The sequence below is a fragment of the Lepisma saccharinum genome, chromosome 2, assembly GCF_977018435.1.
Source record: "Lepisma saccharinum chromosome 2, izLepSacc3.1, whole genome shotgun sequence".
Classification (NCBI taxonomy): Eukaryota; Metazoa; Arthropoda; class Insecta; order Zygentoma; family Lepismatidae; genus Lepisma; species Lepisma saccharinum.
Genome location: NC_139230.1, coordinates 45,618,288 through 45,639,829, shown reverse-complemented (window position 1 = coordinate 45,639,829; position 21,542 = coordinate 45,618,288). Strand labels below are relative to the sequence as shown.

Sequence of the window (21,542 nt, the reverse complement as noted above, 5' to 3'; positions counted from 1 at the left end):
AACAGAAAGAAGTGCTAGGTAACAGGTGTTGATGAGAAAGTACTTTAGCCAGTGTTTACTGCGTAATTGGTGGTGTGTGGGGTTCAGAACTACTATACCAGCTCTCAACCCCCCCCCCCCACCCATCACACCAAAAAAGCCATCCTATTTTCCCTAGCCCTCAGAGGCCACAACCTCAGCTCATCCCAAAAAAACTATAACCTATGCCTCCATCAAGCCCTAATCTATCAAGGCTACTCCCACTCTCATCAACAAATAAGTCACTAGAGCCACCTACCACACCCACACCAAGCAATCCAAAACCAACCACCTCCCCTCCTGCATTGATCACCCAATACCACCCTCACCTTATGAAGATCAAACACCCTTCACCCCCTCCTTCCCATCAATCACAGTGATTTGGGATCACACAAGGAATATATTTTGGGACAAACCTGGAGTCATCTTCCCTCCCTCCTCCCCAACCCTGCCAAAACCCTCAAGAACATCTTGGTTCAAAATACACAGAAACACCCTCACCCTGCTCCCCTCAGGTGCAAGACCTGCCCCATATTCATCATCTCCCCTCTCTACTACTGCTGGTAAGTTCCCTCTTCACCCGAAGGGTACCTGCCACTACACCAGTCTCATGTACACCCCTCAGCTACCGAATCTGTGGTGACTTTCATTTTGGCTTAACATCTAACCCTGAACATCAGAATCAATAACCTAAGTTCAACTCAATCAACACTTTCCTTCCTGAACCTCATCCATGACCAAATATGCAGCAAACACTTTATCATCGATGCATGTTACCTAGCACCTTTTTTTTTTTACTACACTGCAGACACCATCTTATTTTCTCCTTCAACAGTGAACATGAGACCAGGCTGTGAAATATGAACCTTTCTTTTCTGTGTGTGATAACTGTTTACTGTCTCCTACTTTACAATTAGCCAAATCCAAGATATCAAATTCCAAAATTTACTTACTTTGGTTAATCTGATATGGAATTACCTCATTTTAACATCACAATCTATTCATTTATGTTTCAGGGAATGAAAAATGCAGTTGCAAATGAATATACTGGCATAAAGCACAGAATTCTTCAACCGAATAAAAATTCCACAACTTCTTTCTGTTATAACTGGTTACTCAAATTTCTTTTCAATTTTCAAGCTCTGCAGCCACCCTGAAAAACTGGGGAAAAAATCCAAGTTGGTAAGGCTGTGGACCTAGGTGATTTCATATGGAATGATGCAACATGAAGTACACACTACATTTAGCTCCATGACATCATTTGAATTTAGGAACTGTGTGAATGATAACTGCAATACCACAATGAAGGTTCTCAAGCTCTATTCTTCATTAACATTTGGAAGAACACGTTAGTAAATTAAGGACACCAGAAGAATTTTATCAATGAAACTTACGTTATTCCACTCCTGTTCCTTACTGCACAGCATTTCACTGTGTCTCTTATGCAGCCATTCAATTTCCTTCTTTTGACCTCTTTCCACATCCAGGGTCTTGAAAAATCTTTCCTCTAACTCGCTGTATTTCCTTTTGGACTCCTCCAACTTATTCATCAGTTCCTGATTTTCAACCTGAAAAAGTTGAAAGTTACATAAGGTACAAAAAGTACAAAGTGAACACACAGTTTTTTATGCTATTATAAAGAATTCCTTTGGTTGCTTCATTGGACAAAAAAAGAGAAATTAAGATCAGAGCTAAGCAAGCTCACATTTAGGTGTAACTGGTATCAGTAGTATCGTATCAATCCATAAGGTTATATTTTATTTTAAAAGCCTCTCTGAATGCTTCATGTTGACCAGGGCATTCACTTGTTTATCTCAGTTGTCTCAACCTCTGTGGTATGTTAATTATGCACAGTGTTGTGCTATGCAAACCTCCTGAGGTATTCAGGAAATAGGAAGTTCCATCTGCCTATGGAGTCAGCAGTTTGCATAGCACAACATGGTATGCACCAAAACTGTCAATGCAATGCAAACTGGTTAGCCTTCCTGTGCATAAAGTGGACTTAAAACACCAAATCAATCAATCAATCAATTACTCTGAATTGAATAGAAAAATTCTAAAATGCAGTAGCACAATGTATTGCTATTGTTCCATAGTTTATCATAAAATATCATTAATACATACTATGGAGATGCAAAAAAAAATAGTGGTGTTACCATCTATTCCTAAGTAATCTATTTGTTCTAGCAAGGGATATGTATCCTAGTTTCTTGAAATTAATGTACCAGAAAAGACCATCTTCAGAGAAACTGTTTCTTCTTTCCACCTCTGTTTGATCAGTCTTTAGTGCCCAGTGCCAAAAATGGTTTCAGACAGTGGGATGGGCATACACTCTCTACAATAAAACAACATTTACCTAGCTTTCTGCTTACCAGTACCTATGTTTTATATTGTGTAATCCATTTTTTTTAAAAAATGTGACAAATTACCAGACTGAAATCAAGAAAAGTTTACATGGTTGTAGGACCCTGCGATCACATAATGAAAAAAAAGTTAATTCTGCATGATAAATAGTTTTCCTTCTGTGAAATTTCTTGTCCAGCACTGCACATTTGTTAAACCAGTATCAAGAGTGTTACAGGCAGAAGGGGCTCCCATCTGTTAAGAGTTAGCAAAGCAGGCTGTTAATTGTTCCTGAGCTGAGGTACTAATCAAAGAAGAAAGTGATTGCACCAATCCCACTCACCTGCATAAACAGACTATTGTGGTTAAGGATTATATGGTTTTGACCCTTAAGTCTGCCAACTTGCTATCTATTATGTGCACACGATCTACAGACAAACAGCACCAATATAGCAAAGGTCATAAATGTCAGGTGACTGAAAGAGTCTTTTATATACAGGGTATCATTTTAATGGCAGCCACGATCCAAAGCAATGTATAGACTGCATCAAAACATTCAACTATTCTCAGTAATATTTTTTCTCATTGGTGAGTCATTTCAGCACAATAGTCGTTCAAAGAAGCCTGTTTTGCCACCTGTGCATGGCAGCAATTAATTAACAATTTCTTGAAAACTCCACATGATGTATCAGTTCTGTCTTTTTTTATCTTTAGTATACATATGAAGGTATGACATATTCGAATTACAAAACAATATAGCTATTGGTACTATTATTAACAAGCGAAGTTTGGAAAAGTCCTTATTTCCCTTTTGTTACCTGCATATTATTATGGGATAGATTCATATAAATGGCTATAACTTCTAAACTACTACATCTTTTCAAAAAATTAAAATTCTACAAGCAAGAATAAGTAAAAAGCAACATTTTAAGCAATGTCCAACCATTAGGGTTCAGGGTGGGAACATTGGGGCAAGTACCCAATATTCAAAATTTGCCAGACCACATGGTAGCGCATGACAGCAATTAACATGCCATTTCTTGAAAACTATATACTATATTTCAGATCTGTCTTTTTTGTTCATTAGTATGCCTCTAAAGATATTACATACTCCAATTACAATACATCATTGTTATTATTGTATATTAATATTATTATTATTAACAAGCCCCATTTGAAAAATACCTTTGTTTCCCTTTGTTACTATGGAATAAATTGAAGATAAAGAGGCTATATATAACTGCTCAAACACTGCATCTCTTTCAAAAAATTAAATTCAAAATTTAAGAATGAGTAAAAATCAACATTTAAGTAACATTCGACAATTAAGGGTCCAGGGAAGGGTGTGGGGCAAATGCCCAAACTTCGAAATTTTCCGTAATTACACAAAATTTCCTAATGCCTTAATTACCATTTTTTAAAAAAAGTTGTGGCACAAGCATTACATATCCTCATTGAGTGGTCTTCTGTTGTGCATCTCTCCAAAGTTGGTCCATCCAGCTTCCATAGGGCCGACGCTAGAAGCAAAATTCTGCACATTTTTCCGAAGCTGGCAATGCTGCCACAATAATGATATTATCTTTACTCAAGAAGCATCAGTCTGTTTTAATTCTATTATATCTCATTAATATACTATAAATATATACAATAAATATGAATCATTGTGGTAAACACATCAGATTTTCAGAATATGCCACCATTAAACACTTATTTTCAACACATAATTGACAGTACATAAGAAAAGTTATTACCGTATTTAACCCTCAACTGGGCAACCAGTGTCTGTCTGACACTGTTGCTTATATTTTTTTGTCACATACTCCAAACAATACTTTCTGCGAACATGATATTTTTCTGATTTTCTTTGTATCTTTCTTTTCTCTCATTTCACAATATTTGACTTTGTTTGATAAAGAAGGTCAGACTAAAAAAAGTTTTCCATTTCACTTACATAATTATTGCAGCAATATTTTAATTCGAAGTTTGTAAACATATAAACAAAAGTTGTAATATTATTTGCATATGTATTAACAAATGTTTAATAAAAAATAAAAGTATTTAATAAGACATCACATAAAAATATTATTAATGCTAAAATAAAAGAAATAAAAAATATATGAGCAAATAAAACAATTTCCTCACACTATCTTCCGCCCTAACATGTTTCATAACTATACTGCAAAAAAAAATTACGATGATGATGATGAATATGATGGATTTAGGGACATAATGATGATTAGGTTAAATATCATGTTACTCGCTTATTTCCACAGCGATGCAACATAAAAATATCGCATTAGAAGGTCAAGATCCATTTAAAACAATGCAGTGTCTGACAGACACTGCTTGCCCCAACACATTACAAAATTATCTTGCCCAGATCAGGATTAATCATCTATAATGCACACTTTTTACCAAAATATTTAGGCTCAAAAACTGTGGTGTGAATAATACACAAAATAATTGGGACAGCCAACATTAAAACCACACATTTTTCACAGGGTGGCTACAAACAAGCAGATATGAAATTCCCTGACTTTTCCAGGTTTTCCAGGACAAAATTTACATTTTTCCCTGACAATTATAAACTAAATAAACTAAGTAAAATAAAATACTACTGATATTCTTGTGTTATTTATGCCTAATTGGTAGGGATCTTGATTTTTCATAATTTTTTTTTTCTAAATTGGTGCCATTCTCCCCCCTCCGAAATTCACATTTTCATTTTAATGCCTTTCTGGGGAATATACCTAAATTTATACTTTCATGGCATTTTTAAAGTAATGTTTCAAATTTTAGGTCTCATGGGCTATGCCTCTTTGTGAGAGTTTGATACCTTGGAAGTTATTTTGACAAAGTTATTTTCCATACCCCTTTTTAATCTTACGGTAAGGGTTTTTAGATAAGGGGAGTTTTCCCGATATATACTGAAGGGTTCATACTGGGCAGCTCACCTACAAATTCTAAATCAATCAATCAATCTCACATTATATATACTGATATATTACGGTACCAAAAATTGGCATTATCTTTTTTTTTTTACTTTTTAGTGTTATATTTTCCAAAATTTGTGATTTTATTTTAGATTTTCCTGCCAAATATACCAAAACGTACACTTCCATTGTGCTTTTGAACTATCATTTTCATATGTAGCTCACATTGTCTACGTATTTTTGTGACAGTTTGATATGTTCAAACCGATTTTTAAGGAAGTTATTTTCCATTATTTCTCGCTCTACAAATGGGGATGCTACGACTCCCCTGTAGTGGTAGGTGAGCACTCAATCCCTGTCAAAATCACACAACTTAGCTCGGTAATTCAAAATACTTTTCGCGCCACAAATACTGATGATTCGGCGGCTCCGGTGTGATGGTAGATACACTCACCTATCTCCTGTCAGAACCCTGCCACTTTGTTCTGTGGTGCAAATTGTTCTGATAGAAGTTAAAAAAATCTTGGGAAATATGTGATTCAATGTGTATATTGGAACTTTTTCATGTATAACATGCCATTATAGTTTTTTTATCAGATAAAAATGTTGGAAAACTTGCACGTTCTATACACACAAAGATGGCACATTTTGTTTCTATAAGCCTAAAACCATACAAGAATGTTAGATTTCAAGGTACTTTTTTGTTGTTTAAGTACAGTTTTTAAAATTGGCCAAAAATTTCAACAATTCACATTTTATGCCATATTCACTTTATTTCACTACTTTGAACGGGTGAAAAATGTGTTCAGACATCTCTGCACATTCATAAACACTACTTCGCAGCAATTAACATTTTACACTAGCACCACACTTGCAAAAAAATCAAGGTCCCACTAATTGGAACTTACTTTCTGGATGCCCCTTGTATAAACCAGTAGATGAAATGTGAAAATTTAGCAGGGCTGACAAAGAAACGTCAATTATTGAAGAAAGTGATATGCTTTTAGGACTGAATGGTTTATGTAATTAAAATATTTACATATTTATTATTACTAGTATTTTATTTCATAACATTCCACATTAACTTGACTCAGTGACAGATTAATATCTATCTCTCACAAGTATAAGCAGACAGGACAGAGGGGGATGTTAATTGCAATAATGTTGCAGAAAACTTGAGGTTGGGAGCATGCGCTTGTCAAATTTAATATCCATCTGTGACGTGGTCGCGTCCTTTAAATATAGTGGTATAAATTTTGGAAGCTAAACAAAAATATTAAATAAGTTTTGTTATACCAGTAAGTCCATGGCCACTTCACATCAGCACTGGCCAAAATTAGAGCCAAAAAGAAAAAAAGGTTGTTTGTCAAAAACTAGATCTGTAAGAATATTCAAAACCCGCAACTCTTTTCTCTTTTTACTCTATTCCACCATTTATTGCCACTGTGGTAAAATCATCATTTATTCCAAAGCTATGACCACAGATATAATTGGCCCCTTATGCTGATTTAGAAATTAACGTGGATCTCGAGCACCCAATCCCCACCATTACAGTATCCTTCCCATTTTATTTAGTAGTCACGATTTAATATTGGTTTTAGTGTTCATGGTCGTCTAGCCACGAAACGGAATCGCTCTCAACATATATCAAAACAAGGTGGAACGCTTAATCAACAAAAATATAAGAACAATCGGAAACGTCGAACTTCATTTTAGTGGCCATTTATTGTTAACAAACTTTTCCAATACAATTAGAAATTTCTCCCCAACAATTGACAAATGTCTCTTCCTATATATATGATTGCCTGTACAATATAATAAAACCCACGTGAATAAATAATTCCTTTTTTAACCTTACCTATCGTTAAAAATTATGACAATGAACACACATTAAATCAATACAATGGCATTTTCGTGGTTTAGGTGATCAGATTCTTTAGGTTATTATATCGACGATATTCTCACAAATCAAGATGTCGAACTTCTAACTGTACTGTGCTTGGCATGGAATAAGCGAACTAAGTTTTAAAGCACTAAATGGATAATTCAAAAACTATTTCTGAAAATCATAATGAACTAAACATCACCGGTCAATAACTTTAACATAAACCGAAATGAGTTAAATTATTATACCTAGTTTTTCCATGTCCAGCCATCAGTCAAACGGCACAGTCAAATTCATGTGTCGACGTGGATCCGATCACCCTCGACGGTGTTCAAGGAAGGAGAAGGAAGCTCCTTATCGTACCAATGCCTCAGCTGCAACTTCTGTTCTCTCGGGAGAAAACTTCACCCATAGCCGAAGCTTCCCCCCTTGAGTTACACGGTTCTCCCAATAGGGGAAACAGCGTTGCCGGATTTACCTTGATTGAAGTCTAGATCCGAGCGTCAGGAACACAATGACGCAAAACTCCTTGTTAATATAATGAGGAGAATGTGGTTGAGCTTTTAAAATTATACGAGTTATAAGCAAACACCACACAGCAGACAGGACAGAGGGGGATGTTAATTGTAATACGAATGTTGCAGAAAACTTGAGGTTGGGAGCATGCGCTTGTCAAATTTTTATAATGTTTACCAATGCAGATTTCTGTTGCACCTTTTTATGATACTATTCAACATATATCTTCATTTGTTGGATTCTTCTTGATATCGAAAAATAGTTCAGTGTCGTTGTAAATGCTTCGCAACTTGTGCAAAGCCAGTATTAAGCTAAGGGGAAGAAAGAAAACCTTTGTAGGGATTGATACATTAAATAATGTTGTGAGGCAGAAGAGTAATAAAATTCCAGCAGCATATTTGCAGTGGTGCAGCAGACTAAGTCTCAGTTTATGCATGTGATTTTTGTTGGATGTTCCATCTGACAAATGTCGTAAATGACAACAAATGTCATACTGGAACATCCAAGAAACATTGGATCCATAAGAGCGCAATGCATGCAATTTTTGTCAGATGTTGCAGAATGACAAATATCGAACTGCTACGTTTGACAAAAATTGCATGCTTAAATGGACCAAAAAGTTTGTTCAATGAAATGTGGTACCACAGCAGACAAACTCGGATGTACAAGGCTCTGTTTATGCATGCCATTTTTGTCAGATGATGCAGTCCGAAGACATCCAAAAACAATCAATTCCATAAGAGTGCCATGCATGTGATTTTTGTCGCATGTTGTAGACAGACATATTGTCGAAGTTCAACATTAGTCGAATGGCGATATCCAAAAAAAATCATATGCATCAATTGAGCCTAAAATATTCATCTGATAAATGCTGTACCACAACAATTGACAAATTACAGGGTTGCATAGTGCCCTTATTTGTTTCAATGTTCCTTCAGATTGTCCGACAAAATGCCATACTTCGACGTCCGACAACTATCAGATGGTACAACAGTGGTATGCTTCCCCCCTCCATCCCCTCTATTTGTTGACAGTCCTGTCCTCTTACTAATCCCATACAGACAAAGAAAAAAAAATGATAATTCAATGCATTTTCCACGTAATATTTAGAGGCTCATAATTTTTTCTGCCCCTTTGGAAATCTATCTCTCTATCCCACCCACCCACCTCCCATCACTAGTTTCTGGCACTGTAATTGTGTTGTGCATAAAAGGGGCCTAAAAGTTGATGCTGAGACTTAGCAACAAGATTTCCTGTTCCAATGTAGTTCTTTACAAACAACATCTTTCAAAGTAAACACCTGGCACATTCATTCCATATCATAAGAAAAAGTCAATCAAGACAAAATTCCCTGACATTTTTTGATATCTTAAATTCCCTGACTTTTCCCGGTTTTCCAGGTCTGTCGCCACCCTGTATCGTTATGTCACTGCATATAACACGTACATGTCAACATGCACAAACACAAATTACTAGGTAGGATCTTTTTCGGAATAATAATTTTCAAAAAAATGCCATAAAAGTCAAATGGCCATTTCCCATGATTTTTCACTTTGTAACAGAACTTTCTGTGACAATGAGAAAAGAAGCACAGCACCGATCTGGAAGAAATTGAGCATGCTGTCAGGAAAATTCTTACATCCATCTCTTTGCAGGCTTTCAAGAATATTAATTTAATGGGGTGTCAATACTTTCTTAGGATTCTGAGTTAATTAGTCTTTTCCAGCTTCTCTTTTGGCACATTTGGGGTTGAAATGTCATTAAATACAGTCTCCAAAATTTAATGTTCGAACTCTCTCTCCACTACAGATATCCCTTGACAACCTAAGATTTAACACTTTATCAAAAGCTTCCTATCTCTCCCTTTAAATTTAATACTCAATCCTACCACCATAATTTCCAAGTCAATTTTAGACTTACTGTTGATTTGCCTCCTCCAAAAAATTAATTCTCAGTCTCCACACAAGAATTTCCGCAACAGTCTAAGACAATAGTAATGCACAAGAATTGGATACCCCCTCAATTTAATGCTTGAGTCTGGGTATCTCATGGGGCATGCAAAAACACTGTGCAATACTTTCATGGGCTGTTACTGTACTTGAAGTAACACAAAATTCTAAAATTTCACATATTTGGAACCAGTATTATGTTAACTTTTAGTGGACAAAGCCACCCACGTATGGATAGCCTCACTGGAAGGGACATTCTGAAGTTTATGCTTTTCAACTTGCCATGAAGTGCAAAAAAGTTCTAGCTCGTAGAGAAGAAATCTGTCTTTTTTGCTGGAGGCTTTCGGTGGAGGTGAGATTTACACACTGTACCTCCCAATAATTACAGTTAAAGGAAGAAGTAGTAAATCAAAATTTTTAAAAAGAAATTGGTATTGGTGATTCACCCACCATGGTGGTGAATTTGTTGCCCATCCTTTTGATGGTTAGATCTAATAAGTTAATGATGCCTTGGTTTTCCCGTTCTATTGTAAATTTCAACCTGGGGTGAATGTTGCTAAGTTTTTCCATGAGTAGATCTATTTCCTGTTCCCTTTTGTAAACGACCAAGGTGTCATCTGCATATCTGCCATATCGTATGTATCGGAGTTCTGGTGAGTGAAGAATATCTTTTTCAGCTAGCTGCATAACAATGTTTGCTATAGGAGCAGACAGGGGGTTGCCCATGGCCAAAACCTTCTGTTTGTATGAAATACTTGTCTTGAAATTGAAAATAGTTGTGCCTGAGGCAGATTTCCAATAACTTGGATACCTCAGACACTTCCACTGGTGAGACCTTATCTCAGACAATTCCACTGGTGAGACCTTATTGGCAGAAAGCCATCTTTCCACTGAGGTGAGGGCTAGGTTGATTGGGATGGAGTTAAACATGTCAACTATATCTATGCTGCCAATTTTGGCATGGTTGGCTTGTACTATTGATGTTATTAGTTCTTTGGCATCTGTACTGCTTCAGAAAATGTAGGTCAGTTTGTGATTGTGCTCAGACATTTTCTTTTTTAGCCACTTTGTGAGGTGGACCGTTGGTTGGTTGAACCCTGCAGTGATGAGGCGCATTGGAATCCCCTGTTCGTGCCTTTTTGGAATGCCATAAGCTATGGCGGGAGATGGGTGGGTGTTGAGGAGAAGTTTGCAGTCTTCCTGGTTCAGCATTACACAACTTTCAACTGCACGCTTGATTACGCGTTTGCACTTTTCGGTTGGGTCCCTGTCGATGGTCTTGTATGAATCACTATTTAGTTTTTCATGCATTTTACGGGAGTAGTCACCTTTATACATGATCACATACTGGTTTGTTTTATCTGATTTCATGCACCAACACTTGTTGGCTTCCAGTCAAGATTTGAATTCGGTTAGCACTGACCTGATTTTTTAGTCGGTCGGGTGTGATTTGGATGCCTTCTGTAGGGCCACCTTCTGCAAGGTGTTGACATGTTCCCATCTCGTGGGGTGTAGCACTGATATGAGGTACGTTCTTTGTTTATCGCACACGTGAGCTAGTTGTCGAATTTCTGTGTGTTTGTCCGCAATAACGGCTGTAAGCACTCACTGTTGTGCATTGTATATGACGTATTTCATTCCGTAGCTGTTCACCGGCACATTCCACTGAATGAACTTTGGGAACTGCTGTCGCATGTAGTTATGCACTTTCTGCATGAGCTGAATATCGACAGCGGTCAGGCTCATCATGTTTGGCTACCACTATTACAACAGCTCAAACCCATCGTGCAGCAGATGAAAAGGTTACACCAGCACCCCTAGTGGTAGTCGAGGAAACAACAACAGGAACCGGAAGTCAACCTAACAGTAAAGCATCAAGTTCCCAAGTGGATGGTGGCAGAGGCCACCGAAATTAATAGAACATTTACAAGGAAGTTTCACGGATATATCTTTAGTAACTAGCTTACGTCTTATATTATCAACCGCATTGTTTATTCCCCTCAACATAAAAAAATGTAGTATATAAAAGTACATTCCAATAACCATGCAAAGTTTTGTTGAAAATAGGATGATACTTCTTGTGATAAAAAAAAATAATAATGTATAAGAGTGGCGCTGTCAGCTTACAGAAACAATTTCTTGAATTTCTCATCTAGCGTCGGCCCTATGGATTTGAAAAGAACCATGACAAATGACCACTCTTTGAGGATATGTAAGGTATATGCCCAATTTTGAAGAAATCAATGTGACATTTCCAAAAGCTGTAATTTTAGCAAAGTTTGAAAATAGGTCTTTGCACCTTGATCCCCAATTGTTACACATTGTTAAAATGTGCTTATTTTCTCATTATTGCATGTAAAGTGAAATATATCAGAAATAAGTGATGGCTGAAGAGTTATAGCCCCCCTTTTTACAAAATCTATCATATAACACTCAAGATTGAAACAAAGGACTTTTTCAAATTCCACTTGTTAATAATATTAACAGTGTATATATTGTTTTGAAATTAGAGTATGTCATACCAACAAACTTATATTAATGAACAAAAAAGACAGAACTGAAATAGTGTGTGTAGTTTTAAAGGCAAGGTACAAATGACCAAGTGGAACATTTTTATTGTTATTTTTTTTTTTATTTCACAATGCTTTCTCTGCCTCTGATGGTTAATCACTATGATATGGAAGAATGATGATAAAGTGAAACTGACGAAGGAACAGTCATAAAGGAACACACATGGCCAAGTCAGGAATTGAACCTAAAACTTTCACTGGGGAGCTCGTTGATCAACCACCTGATGCTCTCGGCCACCAAGGGTGTGAAAAATAGAAAGGGAATGTTTTGATAAGGCTATGCAAATTTAACAATACTTATGTAAAAACTGGGTAACCTAATAATAATTTCTCTTTTAACATATGTTTACCTTCAATTTGGTCAGACTTGACGAAATCCTCTTCACAGCCTGGGTTGGTGACTCCTTCTCCATAATAAAGGACACTAATGCCACTTTTTTGACTTCCCTGTTGTCACAGACACTAAATGTCACCTGGCTGGTATCATTGAGCAGTGTGTTTGACTCATACGAAATCTCGAGGTAGAGGCTGAAAGATACAAGAATTACATCATTTAATTGTGTTACAAATCAATACCTACCACTCAAGACATTGACTTCTAACTTTACAGAACACATAAATGCTTTATTTCTTGGAACACTGAGTGTCGAACTATTAGTTTCAGATTTCAGTTTACATACTGAACTAGACAAAATACAGGTTGGTAATCACACTTACAATCAGGTATCACACTAGTGTGAACTTGAGCATAATTTAGGCTCAAATTTCAGTCTATGATGCAAAAAAAGTACTTGCTGGACGTCATGCGACATCCATTTTTTTATTGTGGTTTTGGTACTGCTTTAAACAAACATTCTTATCTTTAGATAAGGTATAACTTACACCGCATGCCACCATTTTATAAACAAGTCATTGAAGCCCAGTGTTGACACACTTTTCACTCAGGCTTTCACTACATCATGTGGCTTCCTCAGGAGATAAGACAGTCAAAGTTAAAACATGGGAAGGGTAATTTTGGTCAAAAAGGTTAAAATTGATGGTAAAAGACTGCTTCCTACTCTATCTCAGGCTGGCAGGAAGTAAAGATGGTCACACTTCCTGTTGGCCACTTGTTAACTGTGAAATGGCTGTCATTTGTTTATCTTGATTCCATAGAGAAACACTACATTCTTTTTTGGTAGTACTTTCCAATAATAATTGCCATCATTTATTTAAAGGGTGGCATGTTCATTTAAGTTTTAAGATGTTTTCAAGATGACAAATGACACTCCTACATTGAGTTCAATTTGTCCTCTTGCACTTTTGATAAATTTTGTTTCTTTGTGTCTGCTTTTTCTATTCAAATAAATGCTTTGATAAACCTGAATTTTGTGTATTTCCTTTTACATCTAGTTTAAGTTCCTGAATTCTTGTGCAGATGTTCCTCTTCCTAGTTTTGTATGCAAGGGCTGTTCCATTGGTAGAGGCATGCATATTTCGTTTTTGACGAAAAAATGAAATTTGAAAAAACACATTGTAGTGTTAATTTTTCATGTTTTTGAAAGGTGTGAGATGCATTTTGTAACCATGTTTTGTCACGAAATAATGCGAAATGAACTGCAAAAAGCGAAATTAAGCCTCGGCTGGATGTTTCTCTCAACAGCTGAAAACTGCTTCTCGTTCTGTTGACAAAATCTCCTAACATATGCCTCCAATTTCGGTGATACTCTGCAAGGCTTTTCTAGAAGGATACACGAAGGGATGTATTGAATAAAAAATCGAATTGGGATTCTAGTTTAGCGTACAAAAAATTGGAAATGCAGCATTAATTGGATGTGAAAGCAGCTTTAAATGGGGCGTTTGAAGAATTTTAAACCATCTTACGGTTTAGGTTCAACATTGTGCATCTTAGTGTCGTGAATTTAGATAGATAATTCCAAGCGTTTGCACAATATCTTCAACAGAAATTACATAATTTTATTACAAAAAATACAAGTATTTAGTTCCCACGCCTTCTAGAAGTTCGAGGATTTTCCGCTTATGGCGCTGCTGTCGCTTATGGGCAAGCAACCCTCTGAATGTGTATTCTCCCATCTGCGGCACCGGTCATGTGCCGCTCGGAGCGGAGGAGGGGGGGGGGAGGGTTAAACACCGCAATTTGCAAACTTATCTTGCTTTGACATCTGGTTTATGTTTTGTCCGCGCAAAGACCTTGGAAACTCAGGGAAGTGCATCCATTCCTTCAGTGGGTGGCTACGTTCAAAATACAAGACAGACAGTCTTGCAAGTCGAGGAAGTGAATCGCCATCACTTAGTTTACACAAATTACGTCGGTTTACAAGTCTGATCCAAAACAAGAAAGCCAGTTACTTCGTTGACTTACTCTGTGATGCTCTCCGATTTTTTTTACATATCTAGGTTATGCATCATAATGGGAATTGAAGAAAATGTAGGATGGAAGAGAGTGGTTCAGAGATTCCCATTTTCGCATTTTGACTTTTTTTTACCTAATACAATTATATTACTTATACTAAATCTTTTGCGGCGCGGTGAGACCCAAGAACTGATTTATTTTAATTTATTGAAGCTCAAAGTAAATAATAGAATAAAAATTTAAATTAACATTCATCATATTATTATTATTATGATCATCATGCGTGATATTATTATTATTATGAAACGTATAAAGCGCAAAATTTAATAGGTCGACAATGCTCTGTCTGAGTTTGGTGTGAAGTAACAACATTTTAATAAATTTATTTCCAAACCATGAATTTCATCTGAAATTAATGCTCCCCGATCGCATAGTGGTAACGTCATCACCTTGTAATCAAGAGTTCCCAGGTTAGGGTCCCACTTTAAACTGTAGGTCCAATCCCAATTAGCCTATCTGTGCATAACATAGGACTTAATACAAAAATTAATGTAATATTATGTAAAAATTGACAATTTTGACTGACGTGTCGGCGTTAAATGAACCTAAAAATTAAAAAACAAATTATACAAAAATAACAGAAAATTTACGAAGGGGAAAATTAAAGTTACTGGTTTGAAGATGTAGAGGCTGGGGAAAATGAGACAGGAGACACTTTCCTGGAATCCCCTTCAATTTGAACAGTGACTTGACGTTGGTAACATTAACTAAGGAAGCATTCATTCATTAACTGACATTCGAGCCTATTGGACTTATGACTTTGCGGTGCATCACAGTCAGAAATCTGGTGAAATCTTAATATTTAGTTTCAAGTGGGATCCAAACCACTCCTTCGGGAGCGGCGTTCCTTCAACGGCTATTGAACCCGGGGCCCTCTGATTACAAGTAGGCCCTCCTTGGTAATGGTGCATAATATTTGAATACAATTGAATTGTATTCCTTTTCCAGCAGTTTAGCGAGTAAAATTTTAAAATTTCGTTTACACTCGAAACTAGGGCGACTTTTTTTTTCGCCTCATTTGAGCTGGAATGAGACTTGGGAGAGTCTAGAACTTGTAATACAGAAAACTCAATTTTATTTATAACTCTTTTATCTCTCTCTGTGTGTAAAACCATAGTATCTTTTTCACGATTAGGTCTTGTTCCATTTTCCCTCCTGCGTTCTTTGCTCTCTCTCCCTGGCTCTTCAGATATAGATCATCCTTCATTTCTTGCCCTTCTCTTTCTCTCTCTCCCTCTACCTTTTGTTTCTGTTTCTCATTCTCTCTTTCTATAGATTTCTCTGTATGCCTCTCTTTTTGTTTCTCTTCCTTCCTTTATCTCTTTATCGTTCTGTACTGTTTCTTTTCTTTGTTCCTATTCTCACTCCATCGTGAGAAATGTTTATCTTCATTTCTCTCAATCCACCCCTCCCTCTGTTATTATAGTATGTTTTGGTTGGTTTTCCACTTCCTTTTCTTCTCTTTCAGTCTGTTTTGCCTCTTTATTTCCACTGGAGGCACATGGCACAGTGGTTCGGATCCCACTTTAAACTGTAGGTCCACTCCCGATTAGCCTTTCTGTGCATAAAGTTGACATAAAACCACAAATCAATCAATCAATCTTTATTTTCACTTTCATTCTCTATCCTTTGGTTTTTAAGCATCACGCTCCAGCCTGCTTTAGCCTTCCCCCGCCCCTAGAAGTGTCGTCCTCCACTGGTACCTATTTATTTGAGAATGAGTGAACCCCAGAGCCGTTTTATGCAGAGAGAAGGCCGCAAAAATCCGACCTTACAAAACACGCCCAGGAATCTAATCTTAGTCTCCTGCAGGCCAGTGAGACGCCCAGCCGACTTTACAAAGGGAAAACTTCCCTGTTATTGTCCTTCAATACTTTCTTTTTTTCAAATCAACTTTAATCTCTATTTTCTCATTCGAAAAAGAATAGTTTCGGAGAATTAGAGATTAGAAAAAGGAATTCACCTTGGCTTTTCTGTCACTTTTGAGGCGAGGACTATTTAGGGGAGGGAGATCCAGAGGGCACTGGCATGCATACGCAGAGGGGGTGCTGAAGGATCTACAGCCCCCCCCGAAATTTTTAGAAAATAAAATATTCAAATGAAGGTAGTGATAAAGTCGAAAAAACTCAAAATGGCCCCCAATAACAATTTTTGTGTTTGAATTACTTTTAAAACGAAGGTTTAAAATTTTGAGCTCATACCAAATGAAAATAAAACACCAACACTGAAATTGATTTACGGCAATGTATTCTATCATTTAACCAAATATTTAATCTCCCTCTGTTCAGTAAAGGTTAGATTCATGGCACGGAACCCGCATTCACATTCAGTTGTAGATATTGGTACAATTTCAATTGAATTCACATAATACTTGAGTGAGGTGAAAATGTGTTTTGGCTGACATGACATGTTTCCATAAAACACACGTTCTTAATCATCTAAATGCCATGTGTGTGCATTTAATAGGACTATATTAAAAAATAAACCTGTCTTCAAAGCGGCCATTCATACTGTGCAACGAAGATTGAAAACAATGCTTTCAAACGTATGGTTTTCCTAGATCGGGGACCACCTCGACTTATTTTTATAAAACACAACAAAATACTACAGATCTCAACAAGCTCTCGAAGAAGATTAAATGACCAAGCAACTCAACATACGTCAGATACACCGCCCAGTTTTAGTGTTCGATACAAGAATACTTGTGAATCACCAGAAGTCTGAAAAAATACCGAATACATGGCATTTAAAAGAGACAGTCAGGGGTGCCAATTTTAAAAAAAAAAACACTGGGTGGGCTCAAAAATTTGAATTCACAAATCACATAAATTATTGGGTGGACTCGGGTCCCACAGACCCGTATACATTGGTGTCACTGTACACAGTCACCATAAATTACATAACGAGATTTTTTTGTATGTAGCTATGGTGTGGTAAACTTAAATGAATCCAAATGGAAAACCATAAGTACGATATAGTTTACAAGTGGGTTCAAAATAATGATCCCAGGTTGAGATGTGTCACTCATAACTAGAAATTTGATGTTTCAAAACAAGACGGGGGGCAGAGGCGTGGCGTGCATGTAGCCGCTGTTACCGCAGGTAACACCAAAATATAAAGAATTGAAGAACCTGTGTTAAAATATTATTACGTACATAAACTGCTAATATTGTCGTAAAGTAAACATTGCAGACTGACATTTTTTCTGACACCGGCAAAAGCGAAGAGGAGGACTGATCCGGTACCCTCCTCAGGCAACATGAGGAAAGGGCTCTGAGCCCACGCAAGGAAGACTTTCCGTCGCGGCAAAGACTGTTACGGCGGGAGGAGGAGGCGGGTTATTGCCATGACTGTTTAGCCGCCGCAGTTGCCGGTGATCCTTACCGGATACAGATCAGTGTTGCCATATTCAATTGACAGAAAAGAGCTAAGTCGCCTAATCGGGTCTATCTTACTCTGAAGGTGTCCAGTCACACTGGGGAACGATGGCGCAGTGGTAGCGTTGCAGCCTTATAATCAAGGGATTCCGGGTTCGATACCCGGTGGAGGCACAAGTGGTTCGGATCCAAATTTTAAACTGTCCCGATTAGCATTACTGTGCATGAAGTGGACTTAAATTGCCAAATCAAAATTTTAAAAAATCAAATCACACTGGGGGAAAAGCAAACTACCAAGTGATATTTTGTATTTACTCTAAATATCAGCAATTACGAAAGTCCTCTTTGTCCTTCTTCGACATCATGGGCGAGAAGGAGAGGAGAGGGATGGGTATGATCAAGGGGTCCGCTGTCCTTCTAAAAATGTCAACCTAAAATTCTATATTTCACACATATAATATTATTTCGGTTACAGAAATTTCTGATAATTGTTGAAAGGTCCAATTGAGATTGACATACGTTGTCGCAGGAATTAAATAATTTCGGATTGAAGCAATGTTCTTGAGATGGTAGAACTGTTTTTTGGTGAAAACATTACTTACAAGCATAATTTCCCGATTGTTATCTTAGCACGCTCTGAAGTGTCAGGTGTCCCAGGTTCGAATCCTAAGCAAGAAATGGTTATTCAATGTTCGTTGTTATTATTTTACTTACATAATTATAAAAATTAATAATTACATACACAAATAAATAATAATTTTATTTCAATAATTCACCATGCATCCTCATCGTCACGATTATCCTATAAAGCGAAAGCCTTAAAGGTAGCAAAGGACGTAAAATATACGAAATAGTAGTGGTGTCAGAAATGAGATTTCAGTGGATTTAGCGAAACATGGGAGTGGGAGTAGTTAGGAAACAGATGAAGACTACATCACTCTACATACGTCTTATTTGAAACGAAAAGTTTCGCGATTTGGGCAAATCTGGTTTCAAATGAACTAAGATGGCACCAGTAGTAGAACTGCACTTCTTGCAGGTTCCGAAGGAAATATTGGGGAAGCGCCGATGCTAAAAGGGGAAGGGGCAAGAAGGGTGCTTCACGTGTTACAAAAGTAAACAACGGTTTGTGGGAGGGACTGTGCAGTGCGAGTTTTGTGAGTGGTGTCTTTCGTCTTTATGTTGTTTTCGGGCATTGTCAATTAATTAATGGAGCTTGCTTCGAGTTCCGAGGTGGCGGGTTCATCCTATCTGAACAGTGTGTGTAATCGTGCGATAGAAGATATTTTGAAGCAATCTTCCGGTTCGTTCTTTTGCAGAAAAAATCGAAATTGTGGCGAAAGGGAGGCCAAAGCCTATTTTGAACGATTTAAAAACCAACTCGTCTGCTGGATATGACCGACATTTCAATGTTTCGTGGTATAACGACTATCCATTGTTATGTGGATGTGCGCAGTTGTCGAAACTCTTTTATTGGCCATGTACTCAATTTTCGGGTGAAAAAAAAAAACGTGTGGAATTCAGGTGTGGATAACATGGACCATGACCATGACGCACCCAAAAATTCAAATTCAAATGAAAGACTTCACTTTATGACAGCATCATAGAACTTTTTTGATTTGATTTGATTGATTTTGCTTTCCTTGTGCCACTTTTGGCTAATTTGCGAAGATGGGGATGAGTGATGATATGATGAAATTGATGAATTGCAGACGTACCAGATTAATATTATATGAACTACTTGGAAGACATTGGGGGGGGGGGGGCATGAGGTGGGGAGGCGCCCAAGTCTCCCTTAAATGTCCTACTGATAACCGGTAACACTTTTAAAAATCCCACGTAACGCCACTGACGGGGGAAAATCCTTCCTATTGTCCCTTCAAATGTCACCCTGCATTAAAATTATTAGAAATTCGCTACTTTCAAATGACAAAACTCTGATTTTCCGTTTTATATATATATATATATAATATTGAGGACGAATTTTGTACCTTACAGATGAAAAATGTTCCTGCGCCACTGTTTATGCACGATCCAAGTTCACAAGTTCAGCCCCCCAAAACAAAATATATAGGAAAATATAATTATAATCTCTAATTCATCGTACACAAGTACTGAAATTAAATAATAAAAATATACGTTTTTAGTACTTGTTGTATAATCGAAGGTTATTTATTTCTGCCGAACTTATTGGAAGGCAACGATTATATTGGGAACATACGGTTGTTAAGGCCAGTGTCAAAGAAGATTTATGGAACTAACCAAGAAATTTACTTTTCGTCTACTGGATCCAACCTTGTTTTTTGTTATTCAATAAATATTCGATCCTTGATCTATTTGACATTTATTTCCCCATTTCATTTTTTTGCGATATTAACTACACCTAAATAAAGAATACGTTTTGTTATATCCCTGTTTCTACACCGTCTTTTTGCCTATTCAAGTAATAATAATAATAATACATTAATTTACATATTTAATTAATGTCATTAATCTAATGTGAATACTTTAATTTAATCATTTATATTATTACTAATATTATTTCTGAGACTTGGTTCGGACACCCCCCCCCCCCCGAAATATATTTCTTGATACGTACCTGCTTTTGACTAATCTTGATTGATTGATTTGTTGTTTTAAGTCCACTTTATGCACAGGAAGGCTAATCGAGACTGGACCTACAGTTTAAAGTGGGATCCGAACCACTGTGCCATGTGCCTACAACGGGTATCGAACAGACTAATATTGAGTAATAGAGATCCCGAGTTCGGGGGTTATGTACAGAATGGTATTTTAACGGGAAGGGGAAGTGCTCCATCTACTTGCTAACATTTGGTTATTGTGGGGAGACTATATATGTACAATTTATAATATATCGATGCTTCAAGAGTAGTTGCAGGAAATTTTGCAAATACCTCACTCTTTACGTGCATCTATCCATTTTGGACACTTATCAATATCACCAACTATTAGAGCACAGCTAATCATAATTGTGAACTGATAGCAAAACGTTTGTTTGTTAAACTTGTTTTAAGACCAATTATATTCACAGAAAGGCAAATCGGGACTGGACGTATAGTTTAAAGTGGGATCCGAGCCACTCAGTGGCGTAGCGCAGATATTTGGGCCCACCTGCAAGTAAAATATTGAGGGGCCCCATTAGTGCCAAAAAAAAATATGATGCCAGAGTGGGACGGAAGTACAATAGTTAGCTGCCCTCCCCCCTTCGTTGTACAAGAAATTAACTTTTACCTCAAATATTATGCCTTCCCATTTTTTTGTTATCGACTTATATCACTGTAGTACTTTCTTGAAACTAAATCAGGATGGGCTGAATCTCTGAAAAATAACTGGAAGAAGAATCTGGAAATATTTTCTCTACTTCAACGCAGCGACACAGCCAGGAATCACTTTTGGAGGAGGGGGAAGCTTCCAGCTGCCAAATATTTTGTTCGTGATGCTTTGTATTTTTGCTTGAAATATTTTTTATGAAGTTACATATATTACACAGATATTAAAAAATACTGTTTTGGTGGAA

The 21,542-nt window shown here is 37.0% G+C and overlaps 1 protein-coding gene across 1 annotated transcript in view; it reads right to left on the bottom strand.

The window, feature by feature from the left end:
* LOC145981955 (uncharacterized) overlaps positions 1 to 21,542 on the bottom strand; it is a 139,441-nt gene that overhangs the window by 29,300 nt on the left and 88,599 nt on the right. The window contains exons 5-6 of the mRNA XM_083115452.1: positions 12,565 to 12,742; positions 1,413 to 1,586 (exon numbers count right to left, since the gene is read on the bottom strand). Coding sequence (XP_082971578.1) covers positions 1,413 to 1,586; positions 12,565 to 12,742 — 352 coding nt within the window. The remainder of the gene's footprint in view (positions 1 to 1,412; positions 1,587 to 12,564; positions 12,743 to 21,542) is intronic.